Here is a 16,487-nt window from a genome sequence, read left to right as displayed (position 1 = left end):
TGCCAACTAGTGGGAAACAGAGTTCAGCCGCTCCCCAATAATGTGCAATGAAAACGCTAGCACGCGCATGTAGTAAAATCTAAATCTGGATTGTTATAACTTATAGATGCAGTACAAATTAAGAGCAGTTGTGCAGGCCACAAACCTTTGTAACTTGAATCTCGTGGCGCCCACACTCTTATTAGGCCTAGCGAAAGGCTGGGTTCTCAATCCTAACTTACGTAGCTATATATCTCCATCACCGCTGGGAAATGCATCACATTGGAGAAGATCTGGGGTTCTTGATGCCTGGAATGGTAGAATGTCGTGTTAGGTGGCAACAGTGTCATATATAATGCAACTAATATTTTCGCAGCTTTATAGAAGTAGTACGTTTTTCGCTTGAGCTATATACTTCTTATGAGACATTTATATGAGACATACAGGAAAACATGAATGCATTCTCACGTGAAAATGATATTTATTAAACTATAAGTGTAGTCAGTCATATGAGAGAGAGAGAGAGAGAGAGAGAGAGAGAGAGAGAGAGAGAGAGAGAGAGAGAGAGAGAGAATCGTACTTAGACACAAACGATCATTATTGCATAGTAGCATACATACGTACATACAAATAAAAAAAGTCTTTAAAGTTTAAATTCCTACTCATATAAGAGGCAAGGGGCTTCAGAGAGATATATTCGTACCTAGGCCTAGGAATAGCCATAATGACGTACCTCGGCCTTCAGGTTTGGATAAACATCGTACTATCATCGCACCTATGGAAAGATAAGATAGATGCTCCTGTTCTATAAATATGATATACCGTATGTAGATAAGAACATGAATTTACGGCAGAAGGACAAGCAGTTGAAAAACAAGACCATTAAAGGTCAGTGTCTAGTTTGGTAGTTGTAAATACTCCTTTAGCTTCGCGCTCAGAGGTCATTCCTCATTGGGTGATCCCGAGACGAGAGATTTGGATTTTGGAACTAGGAAGCACCCAGTGTTTGTTTTGCCCTACGTTTGCTCGGGCGTGTTTTTAAGACGGTGAGCTGTGAACATGTTGCGTGCGTTTCCTCTCAGACTGCGCTAATGTTTCTTGCGCTAGGTTCAAGCAGCTGTTTATGAGGGTTTCATTTCATTGATCAGTGTTGTAATCTGTTTTCTCGAGTTGCTATTAAGCATCGCTAGATCTAAGACCCAAGGAAATTCGAAAATTTAATGAAGGATATAAAGTGAGTTACTCAAAATTAGTGATACAGGCGTCCATGCGTGATATCGAACTGTTTTGGCGTTTATAGAAACCTTTGTCATAACGAGAAATGTGTATCTGTTTGTAGGTAATATACATGTGACCAAATTTTACGTTGCCGCTGGTTATCCGCATAAGCATCACAAACTCCGGCCTTATTTATAAAATATTAAGTCCTCACTTAACTTTATTTGTTGTCATTGTCATGAATAACCGTACGAGTTTCACACTCCCATTTTAGAATAACGTGTGGCAAGATAGTCACATCAGAGAGTGACTACATTTTGTTATTGTGAGCGAGTATTATCCTCATTCTCCATACAGTAAACATTTACAGAAAACCGTTTTTGGTGATAGTTTTCCCGAGTTGTTTGGTTATTTATATATTTATTTTTTATATTTGCTCGTGGCGGTAAAAACTGGTAACTTCACACGTCAGGTGTTTTAATTTTATGTTCAATCTTTTTATTTTTATGCTTAGGCCTAGTGCGAGTTTGTATTATTTTTTATAACCTAAAAACATCCAGAAGGTTCTGAAACATTATACCTACCGTAGTTTACGTAAGAACAAAAATAGAGAGAGGTGTTACGTACGAGAAGACAATTTTTAAAAGTAACTGCACAATTTCTTGGCAGTGTGTTGAAAGCTGTTCAAAAGAACTTGACAGTCCAATCTTCAAATTCATCGCCAGCACAGAGGTAACGAGTGGCATTAAAATGACCAGCACTGTCTTGTGATACATGTGACGAACGCGAAATTTCAGCACAAGTGAAGACCCAGGCTTAAACAGCGAAGAGGCCCACCAAATGGCAAATCAGGTATGTGCTCTTAATTTCTCCTATTACATGGTGAAAGGTGCGGGGGCGGGGGGTTAGTTATGTTAGATGCGCCCTTGGGAATTACGGTACTCCATTAAGTAGATCTAGGGTACTTATCCGCGGCGGCCTAGACTATGGCAGTTGCGGTTTTTCTATGCAGTTTTACCTACTGAACAAGAATTTTAAGTAATATTTATTCGGAAGACTGTATTAACCCCCCAGGGTTAATACTAAACACTGCGAAATACATTAGACGCCCCATTCCCTAGTGGATGTCGTATCCGCGGTTACGTTCCTTGCAGTCCGTGCGGACTGCTTTTGTAGAAATACCCCTTACTTTTAAGTGGTGATCTATATACCCTGTGCATTATATAAAATGAGTAAGGTCTGCTTGTCTGGGTTAACATTAAAACTTGGAAGAAGGAGATGCTGTGGTTAGTCTTTTCAACCCTGCTTTAAAATTCTCACGTTTTGCAATACTCTGTAAGATGATCAAGTGTGGCTTAGTGTCATGCGGTGAGATTTTTACTTTGTCAAAGTGAAAAAGTAAACTATTGTGATGAATATTTGTCAGTCTGCCCGCACTTTTTCTGTCCGCCCTCAGATCTTAAAACTACTAAGACAAGGGTATGTTGATCATCCACCCTCCAATCATCTAACGTACCAAATTGCAGCCCTCTAGCATCAGTAATTTTTATTTTTATATAAGGTTGAAGTTAGCCACGATCGTGCGTCTGGCACCACTATAGGAGCCAACAACACAGGCCACCACCGGGCCGTGGCTTAAAGTTTCATGGGTAGTGGCTGAGAGTTTTATGCAACATTATTACGCTGCAGAGAAAATTCGATTACACTTTTTTTTTTACTTGTTTGTGATATTGTTATTGGGTATTATTTTACTTATGGACATTATGGGAAATCTATTATATTAATATTTTTCCCGAGTAAAGCACGTGATAACAAAACACTTTTTCTCAATACATTATTGTCGCTAATGCATACTTACAGAGAAAAAAAATATTTGAGGTATTGTAGGTCTTGACTTTTTCCTAAGTCGGGAGAGGTGTTTCCTCTACGGTAATGTTTAGTTTTAATGAGCCCTCTAACTTACTTTCTTACGCAAACAAAAGTAGTTCCAGTTACTCATTATTGGCTGAGAGGTGTGACATCGTTATGACGTCATGGGTTTCATAACCAATTACGAACGACTTTAGTCGAAAACTAAGTTTCACTAGCATTTCAGCGGAGTAATAAAGTTACCTGTCCAGTGTCCACTGGTATCCTTGTTTGACTGAATACTCGAATAATAAAGCAAAACCGGCATTTTGTCTTCCTGTAGGTATGGCAGAGGCAGTGGCTGGCCCTTCTGGCATCAATTTTGACAGAGACCTTCGATTTCCTACCGATTGTTTGCAGTGCAATGTGGGTTACGGTGAATTTTATCATTATTTGTCTAGTGGTGGTAAAGAAGTTGTGATTGAATATGCTCAAAGACATAATTTAATTCTAAAGCAAAAAAAACTGCGAGTGTTGTGGAGCGATTTGTCGGATCGACTACAACATACCGGAACGCCTTTAGGTGTGATTGCTCTGGAGTGACGAAAGGACGTCAGCGTAAGCGATGCGACACCCAAATCCATCCGCCATGGTAAGTAGCCTTACTGTGACCCCGGTGGCTAGCACGCGCAGCGCAACATTACCCCTTGCCAGAACATGTCGTGCTTGCCAAAAATCTTTAAATATGCGGATAAGGCGCGAAGTGCCGTTCCGCCACGGCCTTACTGACAGCACACACAAATCGATCGTCGCGGATATGTAGTCGCTCCCTACTTTGTTTGTTGTTGTTTTGGTATCGCCGCCATATTGGTTTTGGTGTTCTTCCGCCGATTTCGGTCGGCGGTCGAGTGGGCCCGCGAATCTGTAGGTGCTCCAGGGATAGGTCTAGGTAGGTCTAGGGATTTTTCTGGAAAAACTCGTAGTTTTAACTCCAATTACATAGTAAATCTCTAAATCGGATGGTTTGCGGTCAAAATAAACTTTAAATCCGTTGGAACTACATTATTTCTGATGCAACAAATATATTTTTATTCCAGTTTTTCCATAATGGTTGAAAATGTAATTTTACCGGGAAGGGTGGTGGAAGGATAAGTATTCATTTGCGATGGAAATAAACCTCAAAATCATTCAAATCACATCATAATGCAACAGAAAAACCTATATTTTATGTTGAAAGCAACTAATGTCCATAAGTAAAATAATACCTGTTATTGAATATCTGGCATCTTTTACCTTCCGAGTTTGCAACATTGTAAAGCCTCTCATAATTTTTTTTACTAAAGCCAAACCAAAACTATAATATATTTTCGACAACCCTCCCCCATGCTCAGTCATCACTGGCCCACATTTAAAAAAAAAAAATTTCTAGTCATTTTTCTTTACCGTTTGTTAGAGAAAATATACAATATTTTACAATTTTAACAGAATCGCATTCAGAATTTTATCCGATGAGAGTATTATCACATTTCTTGTAATTCGTCCACTTTTGACTAATGTAAGGTAACGAGATGACCTGTTACCTTTGGTTGAAAACAGTGCTTTAAATAGTACACATATATATATCATTACTTTAACGGTGCCTTGGCAAAGGCAACTTAAGTAAACGACCCCTTTCAATAAACTGCACTGTTAAGTGAACGACCCAGGTCAATAAACTGCATCGTTAAGTGAACGACCCATGTCAATAAACTGCACTGTTAAGTGAACGACCCAGGTCAATAAACTGCACTGTTAGTGAACGACCCCTGACAATAAACTGCACTGTAAGTGAACAACCCCTGTCAATAATCTGCACTGTTAGTGAACGACCCCTGTCAATAAACTGCACTGTTAAGTGAACGACCCCTGTCAATAAACTGCACTGTGAAGTGAACGACCTCTGTCAATAAACTGCATCGTTTTAATGAACGGACCTTCCGTCAATAAACTGCATCGTTAAGTGACGCCCTCCGTCAATAAACTGCATCGTTAAGTGAACGACCCCCGTCAATAAACTGCACTGTTAAGTGAACGACCCTAGTCAATAAACTGCATCGTTAAGTGAACGATCCCCGTCAATAAACTGCATCGTTAAGTGAATGACCCCGTCAGTAAACTGCACTGTTAAGTGAACGACCCCCATCAATAAATTGCATCGTTAAGTGAACGACCCCCGTCAATAAACTGCACTGTTAAGTGAACGACCCCCGTTAATAAACTGCACTGTTAAGTGAACGACCCCTGTCAATAAACTGCATTGTTAAGTGAACGACCCCCGTCAATAAACTGCACTGTGAAGTGAACGACCCATGTCAATAAACTGCACTGTTAAGTGAACGACCCCGTCGATAAACTGCATTAAGTGAACGACCCCCGTCAATAAACAGCACTGTTAAGTGAACGACCCCGTCGATAAACTGCACTGTTAAGTGAACGACCCCGTTGATAAACTCCACTGTTAAGTGAACGACCCCCGTCAATAAACTGCACTGTTAAGTGAACGACCCCCGTCAATAAACTGCACTGTTAAGTGAACGACCCCCGTCAATAAACTGCACTGTTAAGTGAACGACCCCCGTCAATAAACTGCACTGTTAAGTGAACGACCCTAGGTATAACAGAACTGTTTAAGTGAACGACCCCCGTCAATAAACTCCACTGTTAAGTGAACGACCCTAGTCAATAAACAGCACTGTTAAGTGAACGACCCCCGTCAATAAACTCCACTGTTAAGTGAACGACCCCCGTCAATAAACTGCACTGTTAAGTGAACGACCCCCGTCAATAAACTGCACTGTTAAGTGAACGACCCATGTCAATAAACTGCACTGTTAAGTGAACGACCCTAGTCAATAAACAGCACTGTTAAGTGAACGACCCTAGTCAATAAACTGCACTGTTAAGTGAACGACCCATGTCAATAAACTGCACTGTTAAGTGAACGACCCTAGTCAATAAACAGCACTGTTAAGTGAACGACCCCCGTCAATAAACTGCACTGTCAAGTGAACGACCCCGTCGATAAACTGCATTGTTAAGTGAACGACCCCCGTCAACAAACTGCACTGCTACTTGAGCTTTCAGCTTGTTATACTAATACGTTTTTCACTTCAAATAGACGATTATAGGACGATCTGCTGTAAGCAGAGAGAGAGAGAGAGAGAGAGAGAGAGAGAGAGAGAGAGAGAGAGAGAGAGAGAGAGAGAGAATTTCCCATACTTAAGTCTTGCTTGGTAGGTCCGGTCTCTACACTAGTCTAGGCCTGGTGCATATCAACTTTTGCCTAGCTGTGCCAATTAACCATCACTGGCATTAATGATGTTTTATTATGGGAAAAAATTGAAACATATTTAGGAAAGCCATCTTACTGAACGGTTCAAGTTAGACGAGACCTGGTTTGAAGGATACGTTGTTTGTAAGATCCATCCATGTTTGTCTATAACTAAGGCTGACTCATCCTTGGGTGCTGAATTTCACGTACCGATACCTATATAGATCAGCGCCCCATTTCCAGAGGCTTTTCATCCATCCTTCCAAATTGTCATCTTTTGGTTAAGGAAGTGCTCCATTTAGTCATTTGACACAGGAGGCTTAATTGCTTAGTTATTAGCTTAACTGTCAAAGACCGTAGGTTTCTTTGATAGTGTACTAATCCTTAGCGCTATGGCATTTTTCAATTTTATTTTTTTTTAAATGTAAAGTTTTAGCTCTTTTTAATTCATAAGGCAACTTTTTTTTATTGATTTGCGTCTGTGTACGTGTAAATACGTGTATTTGAATAGTGCCATATAGTAGTTGTGAATCACCCTACAGAAAAATTAATCTCATTAAAATATGTTCACAATTCCCATGCTACAATAGAAGCATCACTCATAGACCTGACCTTTTCCTTCAATTTGCGTTCTGTCCTTTTGGGGCATAGGAAACCAGGTGGTCACTGCCAAGGTCTGTAAGCAATGAACTGTACCTCTGCCCTCTTATCTCAGTCATTAGCGAAGTAGTGGAGAGGGAAAGCCGTAGTTTTCTTGCAACATGTGTGAATGGTTGGGAATGATGTCAGTGTGGCCATGTTCAGTGAGTGAATAATTATTATTATTATTATTATTATTATTATTATTATTATTATTATTATATTATTATTATTATTATTATTATTATTATTATATAAAATGCTCAAAGGGTATCCTTGCTTTGAAATGTGAACGTCAAAACCGAAACAGTTCACTTGTACTATTATTATTACCGATAGGTTGGCAGTGTCGTGATTATATTTTCTTATATATAAAAAATCCACAGTTTTATAAATAAATTATATTATTGGTAAAGAATAAAAGACTTTCGGACACCTGAACAGGGCTCCTCCCCAGTGTTCAACGCAAACACTGAGTAGGGACACCTAGTGTAAAAAAAAGTTATAAACTTTTACAGATAATACAATTTATTATTATTATTATTATTATTATTATTATTGTTATTATTATTATTATTATTGTTGTTGTTGTTGTTGTTGTTGTTGTTAATAGCGCATTTTGTTTCAACTTGGAAATACAGTTGTATTTATAAGTGGAACTTGTGCATTACACCACACTAAAACCTTTGTATTTATGGTTGCCTGTTACGTCATAACCGTAGAGACGCGAAATTGAATGTTTCAAACAGTTTTTTATTTTATTCCTCATTGTTTGCATTGTTGCAAGCGAATTTGCTTTATTGAACGTCACTATCGCACGTTTATTATGCCTTGAATTTCAGTATGTGTTTTTATTTTGTGTTGTCTGTATTTTTTGTAACGAGACGTTTATGTTTATTTACTAGAGAATTTTAAACTTGGACTTTAACCACTGCATTTTTATCAGATTGTAGGGTATAGCAGATAAGCAAAGCTGTACATTTTCTGATCGATATAGATTGAAAACTTACTCGCAGTCTGTGCAAGATTCCAAGGAGCAGACGGCAAAGTAAACAAGCCCAGACGAAACTCTTACTTTCTACAAGGTTATGCAAAGAGGCTGAACTATTCATAGATCGCGCAGGACTCCTTTCTCTTCTCTGTCGCCGCTCATTTGTTTTTCATGTTGGTCCGAATTTGTTACTGCGGCTTTGTTTCTCGTCGTCAGCCTCCTATAAAAGCATGGTCTCAAGATATTGCCGGAAAAAAGGATGAAAAATGCACATACTTTTTGGCAGACTTTGTTTGAAATCGTGAACCACAATAGTTCATTCATATCAACGAATGTAAGAAGACGCGACGAATAGGTCCCACGGATTTGACAAATTACTGTTAGACCAGGAACTTTTTTATGGTATTTATTCAAGGTTCCATGAACAGGTCAAGTCTTCTGTTCATAGTTATTTCTTGTGAAAATAGCGAACCTCGTTTGAGAAATGTGACTTAATCATTTTTAATATATTTGATGTGAGATCTATGAATGGAGATAGGTAATGGTAAGTTCAAGACCCTAGAGGTTGTGATATATTAGGAATGGTGCGTAAGATAAGGTCAGTTATAGTGAGAATTTGTAGTTTTCTGTTTAGAAAAAGATATAGTGATGAGATGATTAGAGTAAATGTTAGCAGATAAAAAGAGTAATTCAAGATGATTTTCTATAGATGTTTATTGCAAGTAAAGCCAAAATTTATATAATTTAGTGACAAAAAGATTAATGTGGGAGGTTTCTATGAAAGATCGAGTGAAAAGTGATACAAGATGCTGATCATCACTAGACGCAGAGAGGGAGAAAGTGCAAAGTCAGTCAGGCCACAGACTATTTCAAGCAGACGAATGTTACAGAAATAAATAACAATTATTGGCTAAGTGTTTTGCGCCTCACTTGCCGAGTTGTATATTTCCGACTCTTCCTCAGCCGGGCAAAATTCTGAGGTTTTTCGGCAACCTGGTCATCATTCTTCTCTTCTCTGCAAATGTGGTGGCTGCGTGGAAGGACCTCAGTACCCCTTACTGGTTCTTCAATTTCATAATGTTGGGTAAGTAGCGTCTTTCAGAAATAATGGTAAGCTGTTTTGTACAGTTTTAGTTAGGCGAGGAAAGGGTCTAAGTAAACTTTTAGATGGTTATGTAAATGTAAAAGTTACTTTCCGTATAACTAATTAAATATGCAATGTTCTATTTGTAAAAGTAAGAGGTCCTGCTATGAAGAAAAATTACCATTGTAAAATTCTTAATACTATGAAATAACTGTAAATCTGCACTGATGTATTCTTCTAGTGAAAGTGAATGCAATATATATATATATATATATATATATATATATATATATATATATATATAGTATATATATATAATGTATATATATATAAAGATAGGCCTATAGCGGTGAATGCGTTTTATTGTCATATTTACCAATAATTTTATTACTACTTAGGCCTAATACGGAATTCCTGACTAGTCCTAAAAGCAATTAATTTCCAATGCCGAAAGGTACAGAGGGCTTATAGAAACATGAAGTTTAAACTAGTTTTGGTGTTACTTGGTTTTGCCATTGGTGAAAAAACGTGCATGACACCTTTAAAGATATTATCATTTTGGTTTTTGGTTATGGGTCGAGGCAATGCCTTTACAACGGCGCCCCTTAATCGCAAGAGTTATATATTTTTCTTTTTTTATTGTTAAGCTCTTTCATTCTTTTTTCTCTTTTTTTTCAACATCTTATTTAAGGTCTCTTTTCTCATTTCATTATGTTCATCTCTAAATATGAATTTTCCAACAATATCATTTTCATTCTCTTCATAAGGTTGCTGAAGGCCAACTGATCTAAAACCAGTTATGCCAACCCCTATAACCCTACGCCCCCTACAGGAGACGAGAAATTAATTACCCTACATAACTGAAAATGACCCAACATTCTTGGCTATGATCATAAATAAATCTTTAGATTATGTTTATATGCATTATCATGAATACTAACAAGCATATTGATCTAAACCTAGCTTGTTACAATTACCCTACACTTGAAAATATTGCCCTGCTGTCTTAAGATTTTGCCCATAATACCGTACGCGTAGGGCACTTACCCTACAGTTGGCAACACTGTTTAATACATTATTCCCTACGACCCTTCACAGGTGTAGCCTTCTACCTGCTGAACTCCATAGCATGTTGCTTCGAAGAGGATTTCGACACGAGCGATCTCTTGGGGTCCTACCCCGTCATAGGCTACAGAACCAGCGACAGCAGCACAAGACAGTCGCCTTCGCCCATAACTTCGGACGCCTCCAGCTGCGTCTTTGTCAGCAGCGTAGACGAAGCAGTCGAAGCCATGAGCGACCGGCACCCAATTCTTCCGAAAATAGAGGAGAGTCCAGTGAAGAAGTGACGGACTCATTCCTCGTGTACATTGTATATAAAGAGCGTGTGGTCTCTCTCTCTCTCTCTGACGAAAAAATGTAAATATTTTGACCCGGAGTGATGACAATGCAGAGCTCTTTGGTCGCATCAGTGTGTATGAAGCCAATGTTTACTCGCATAGGAAAGTTGAAAATAAAATAAAAGCAGTTAGTTATTAGTTCCTTAGTAGTTTATTAAACGTTTTAGATAGCTATTCAAAGTTCCAGATTTTTACTCTCCATTTGTAAGTGATTAACTGCAAACTGGTTACCAATGACAAATGTTTGCCTTCTTTTTTCTTTTTAATATAGAGTGGGTACTTTGCTCTACTGCGCAAGGGTAAGAGTACAATGTGTAAAATATGTATGTGTTGTGTAAAATACGGAAGTAGTACATCATCTAAGATGAGTAATTCCATCACGTAGCCAGGGTGATTTCTTGCGCCATATTGTGATATTTCAAGGTCAAAATTTACACGATAATAATAAATGTCTATCACATTTCTTTGAAGGATTTTTATTCATTGAACATTGCACTCACTATTTTTATCAGTCTCTTAAAACAAGTAAATCAAAGAGACGTCAACAATCATCATAATTTCGCAGTAGTCTTATTTTATTTTTTTCCCTCTCACGGTTCATCAGGAAGTTGTTGTATTATGTACATGCAGTTTTCAATTATCTTCAGTGCTTAATTGTGTCATAACTGCTCGGTTGAAGGTGTCTGTTTGATTTGATAAAAAATGACGCAAAGTTTACACAATTGAATAAGTGGACAGGTCTGTGTACTCAAAGAATTCTCGCATACCAGAGAGATGAGAACCCCGAATCGAAGAAGCATGGCAGAAGAGATAATTGAATGAACAAGCCTAACGTAGTTCAGGCATAAGCTCGTTACATCAAGGAGAATGGTCACAATTATCACCCATGATCCTCCACTACGAGAGCTTAACGCTCTAACCGATTCGTAGATCTTAGCCGTCCATATTTTGTTTGCGTGCCGTGATGTTGTGCCTTGTTATATCAATAGGTCATAAACAGCCTTTATCTACACCCTGGGACTATGGGAAAGTCATTCTAGCAGAGCTTGCGATGCTGATCCTATTAAATGGAAGATAAGTTATACTACTGTTGGAAAATTCCGTACTACCATTATCGTATACCATAAGGACATTTATCTCATTTCTGGTAATGTTTTTCTTCTTTACCAGCACGTCGTTCTTTTCTGTGGAATCCTGTTTAGTATGTTAATGGCTATTAAAGTGTGTGTTTTTTTCAAAGGATGCTTACACATTTTTAGAAAGTAAAACCCTAGGAAAATTAGAGAATAGAAATATTAAAATCTTGATTCGTTCTTTGTCGTCCCAGTAACGTTTAGAATGGGCGTCATTTAGGCACTCAATCGAGTACAACAGAAGAAACGATGATCTTACAAAAGCTAGGCATAACGCCTAAGAAGAAAGACTTGAAGATTTAACCAAATAACCGATTAGAATTTTCTTTAGTCATGGCTTTGCATCGTCCCCGGGGTGAATAGTACGTTATAGTGTCAGTTGGGCTCCCGAGGACACCGGATGATTTGTTGGAGCTAGACCTATTTGCATGAGAACAAGACATTGGATTCTCGAAATAGACTTAGACCTACTTATATAGCCACATGTCCGAAAAGTATTGTGTAAATATACGTATACATGAAGTATTGCCAACTCGGGACAGATTACATATGATGAATATCGTACAAGATTATGTATGTAGTAATCGTGGGGAAAAATAAACTGATACATTTATTTTATTTTTGGAGTATGAATAAAAATTGATAGATGGTTTTAAAGAAGTGTTTAAAGCTTTATGTAAGAACTAAGAATCATCCTCAAGTACTAAAATTTCATTTTGAAACAAATAGTTTGAAAGATTTTATATCTGGTAACTGTTATAGCTGAAAATCTGGGCTTTTATTGAATGATCCACACTTGATTATTTTAATAAAGAGTATATACAAAAATAGTTATGTATTGAGTATATATTTTAAAAAATGTATTCTCTTTTTACACAGTTAATTGCAATTTTAGTATTACAGATATATATGTATGTGAAATGAGTATGTATATACAGTGTATGGGTATAGCCGTGTGTATACATAGTGAATTTAAAGTATTTTTTTTTAATTGGCTCGGTTGTGTAACGGTTTCGTAACTTCCTCCGTCAGATTTTTTGTATAGAGTTAAAGCAGCTGGGTTGTCGAAAAAAAAAGTTATTGCCTATATATGAACAGACATAAATCCACAATTTAGACCAACGGAGTTTGAATGGGTCTATTTCTACTCTTAAGGCTTTAAATTCTGGTTTAAACAACTCATTTAGACAATTTACAAATGCTGGTTCAAATTGGACGAGTTCTGCAATGACCTGATGGGCTCTGGGACGTCCTGTATGTCGATACTGCCATACTCTGTGCCCCCTACTGAAGGACGTCGATCAGTAACTTCTTCTTGCACGCAGGGGCAAGGCGTGTAATGTATTATGGCGACGACTACCCCTGTAATGACGAGAAATGGGTTACTCTATCTTTCCTTATCTCTCGTAATATTTTATGCAATTCATTTTAAAAGTCTGATATATATAAAGATCTTTAAAGATTACAAATTGCGTTGGCTTTTCAATGATTAAATCTTTTTAGTCATGCTTGTTTGCTGTTATTGATTAAACATTTTAACTCCGTTTTCGATTACTATGACTTATAGTGCTCTATATGTTATAATTATATCTAGTCTTATTAAAAACATATAGTCATATGTATTATACTTTAGTATAATTATAAATTTTTATTGAAAAATTTACTCAAGAATTATAAAAAAAAATTGTCACAACGACTTATAAATCTAAAAGCAAGTCTAAAAGAAAATAACTTGTCTGAAATAGAAAATTGTTCTGGGGTCGATAGGACATTTTGTTCTAGATTCTTAACAGGTTCTGAAACTTACAGAAAGTACAATAGTAGATTCACATGAACCGTGCATTTGACGTCTAGGCCAGTCCCTTACGACGCTCCTGATTGGCTGTTGATAAGCCAATGACAGGGCTGGAAATACTCTCGAGAGAGATTCATATAGGCAGGATGTATGTTCCACCTCTCCTGAGGGATGCTTTTGAAAGACTTATCCCTCAGGAGAGATGGAACATACACCCTGCCTATGTGAATTCTTGAGAGAGACAGATTTTCCAAAATTCCAGCCCCGTTACAGGCTTATCAACAGCTAATCAGGAGTGTCGTAAGGGACTGGCGTAGACATCAGATGCACCGGTGATATGAATCTACCATAGCTATAAAATCATATGGCAACAGTGACGATGATAAATTTAATACTTACCGAGAACAACCACAACAATGAACCAGTATGGAGGCCGTGGCTGATAGACCATGTAAGTGATGTTGATAAGGAAGAGGACAGCGACCAATGTGTAGCCCAATGTTCGGAGTAATTTTGGCGTCTGATAGAAGGTGAAAAATAATGATTACTATGCATATACGTATATATGTAATAACATTAATTAATAAAAATTATATAAGCGTGTTGATATATATACGTTGTGTATATATATCTTGTTTGAAAATTAATATATTGTTGAAATTGTTAATATGGATTCAAAACAACATACGAACATATGTTGCGGATTTTCTGTGATCAAATTTTGCAGCCATTTGCACTACTGTTTGTGCCAGAATATTAAGGAAAACCTTTGTAGTTGACATTCAATTGTAGGATAAAAAGATTATGACCGGATTTCTGTTGAACGGAATGAAGAAGTCCTAAGGGTAAACTGAACAAGAAATGGATAATGCTGGGAATTTCACAGGGTACCTTGGCAACCCTTTTTGCACATTGAAACAAACCAAGTAAACATCGCGAGTTGACGTAAATGAGTTGGAGGAAGTTGTTGCCAATGAGGATAAACTGGTGGGGTGGGGGTAAGTAATCTCTTTTTGGAGAAATAAGGAGAATGGCACCAATGATATAGGTCATCATGGCTAAGCTATTCAAGTCTGGGGGGAAAGAAAATGGAAAAGGCGGATTAAGGAACGCCAGCGAGCAAGTAGCATTAAGACCACAAATGTGATAGGTCGAGTCAACTGAGTTAAGAAATAGAACCATAATGTCCATATAAAACATAATAAGAAGTAATGAAGATAGTATATAGAAAGGAAGTCTCTTCAAGCCAGACTCTTATTTGTATCAGACCTCCGGAAATTGAACTTGAGATTAGTCTGTCATCCACAGTAAAACCTGACTTTTTTTTTCTTTCTTTCTTTTTTTGGTTTAAATGGAATGGAAACAAAACAAAAAGATAGTGGTCTTACCAGTCGCCTCTTTGATGAAGCTGACTCATTTTCTCGTTCCATTTTTACTTTTAACACTGCGCTCTACAGTTTAATCTAAACAGTGAACTGAAAGATATTTAGCCTTTAGGCCTATAAGTACAAAACCATTTTAATAAGTACAATGACAAGCGTGACACTTTTTGATTCACCGAGGTCACTTATCGTTCTCACTGTATGGTAATCACGTCAGCAGTGTGCCCGATTTCTTTGTTGTAACGATCTTGTCTCTATAACGAAGAATCCATTGTTAACAGCGACAACGATCCTAGAACTTCCGCCACATGACTGACGACTGACGTCAAGTTCCTTCGTCTTATCCAAGGTCTATAGATCTTGGTCTTATCATTCCTCTTCATCAGCCCTAGCGAAGGAAACCAAGTCACTGTGTATTTCTGGTGTTAGAAGTTCAATCTCGACGTGGTTCGGAAGTCACGTAAAGCCGTTGGTCCCGTTTCTGAATAACCACTGGTTCCATGCAACTTAAAAACACCATACAAACAAACATCTATTTATAAAACTTTGCAACGAAGAAATGGAAGGGCAAGTAGAAAGTAATGAGGGAATTGTGGCTCTACGAGATAGTCTTCAGTTAAACAAGTATAAGGACGAGACAGAACCGCTTTACTGGAGTTTTCCTGCTATTTCCACTGCTCTTATCATTTATAAAGGTCTTCCAGCACTGACTCTCACAACAAATTGGTACTTCACAGAGTTCCTTAACTATGTTGCACGTTGCAGCGCTGGCCGTGTCTTTAATGACCCGTAATGTTCACTCATCCTGAGTAAAAGTTGTAAAAACACTGAGTGTATCTGCACTGGTCGCCCTCGTCATCCTGGGCGACCCCGTTATAAAGAACCCATTTGCAGTGACATCACGATAATTGGCCTTATCAGTTACTATAATTTAGTCCGTTTGATACATCAGAGAATTAATGAGAGACATACCCGTTAATACATCATTTAATTTTTTTACATCGAAAAACAGCTTTGGTTTGCAAATGTTAGAATCGAAAGGGGTTGTGTTTCATAACTGAAAATCGATATGGCGGTTATGATATAGCTTTAATCTATTTTGAAGCATATTTCGTCAGTTTGTAGAATTACTTTTACTTGCTGTGTCTCAAAAATGCAAACTGGGATTTGACGATGAAGCAAAGAGAACGAGAAATTAAAGTAAAGAGATTGGTCCAACGCTTTTTTTTCTATTCGAAGTTCGTCAAATAAGAACTCGGGAAATGCTTGATAAAGCTTAACATTATCGTCGTAGGACAGCCACTCAACTCACCCATGTTATTTCTTTGGTTAATGACTTTATTTATCTGTGTGTGTGTATATATATATATATATATATATATATATATATATATATATATATATATATGCGTGTGTGTGTATATATATGATATATATATATATATATATATATATATATATGTATATATATATGTATATATATATATATATATATATTATATATATACATATATATATATATATATATATATATATATATATATACATATTAGAGTGAGGAGAGAGAGAGAGAGCGAGAGAGAGAGAGAGAGAGAGAGAGTGGGGGGTGTTGTACAATGACCTACCTCATTAACTTCCTGGATTATCTGGTATCCATTCACAGTGGCAACTACCGATCTGCAGTGATTTTTCTTTATATAAGATATAT

At 37.4% G+C, this 16,487-nt stretch overlaps 2 protein-coding genes across 8 annotated transcripts; one reads left to right on the top strand and one right to left on the bottom strand.

The window, feature by feature from the left end:
* Positions 1 to 848: 848 nt before the first annotated feature.
* Positions 849 to 10,933, top strand: LOC135212009 (uncharacterized). 7 transcript variants are annotated; one of them, XM_064245292.1, is made up of 4 exons: positions 849 to 867; positions 1,867 to 2,049; positions 8,949 to 9,069; positions 10,168 to 10,933. In XM_064245292.1, exons 2-4 carry the CDS (start codon positions 2,038 to 2,040, stop codon positions 10,416 to 10,418), a joined length of 384 nt encoding a protein of 127 aa, XP_064101362.1. In that variant the 5' UTR covers positions 849 to 867; positions 1,867 to 2,037; the 3' UTR covers positions 10,419 to 10,933. The 7 variants fall into 7 exon arrangements, with proteins under 7 accessions (XP_064101362.1, XP_064101360.1, XP_064101356.1 ...); XM_064245290.1 differs by lacking the exon at positions 849 to 867 and adding an exon at positions 889 to 1,025; XM_064245286.1 differs by lacking the exon at positions 849 to 867 and adding an exon at positions 897 to 1,025 and having other exon boundaries at positions 1,712 to 2,049.
* LOC135212011 (uncharacterized) lies at positions 10,914 to 15,697 on the bottom strand. Its single transcript, XM_064245293.1, has 3 exons — positions 14,786 to 15,697; positions 13,797 to 13,917; positions 10,914 to 12,964 (listed from the first exon to the last, which is right to left on the bottom strand). Exons 1-3 carry the CDS (start codon positions 14,825 to 14,827, stop codon positions 12,795 to 12,797), a joined length of 333 nt encoding a protein of 110 aa, XP_064101363.1. The 5' UTR covers positions 14,828 to 15,697; the 3' UTR covers positions 10,914 to 12,794.
* Between the last annotated feature and the right edge of the window lie 790 nt (positions 15,698 to 16,487).

This window comes from Macrobrachium nipponense, chromosome 40 (genome assembly GCF_015104395.2).
Source record: "Macrobrachium nipponense isolate FS-2020 chromosome 40, ASM1510439v2, whole genome shotgun sequence".
NCBI classification, from domain to species: Eukaryota; Metazoa; Arthropoda; class Malacostraca; order Decapoda; family Palaemonidae; genus Macrobrachium; species Macrobrachium nipponense.
This window is presented reverse-complemented; position numbering and strand designations above follow the sequence as displayed.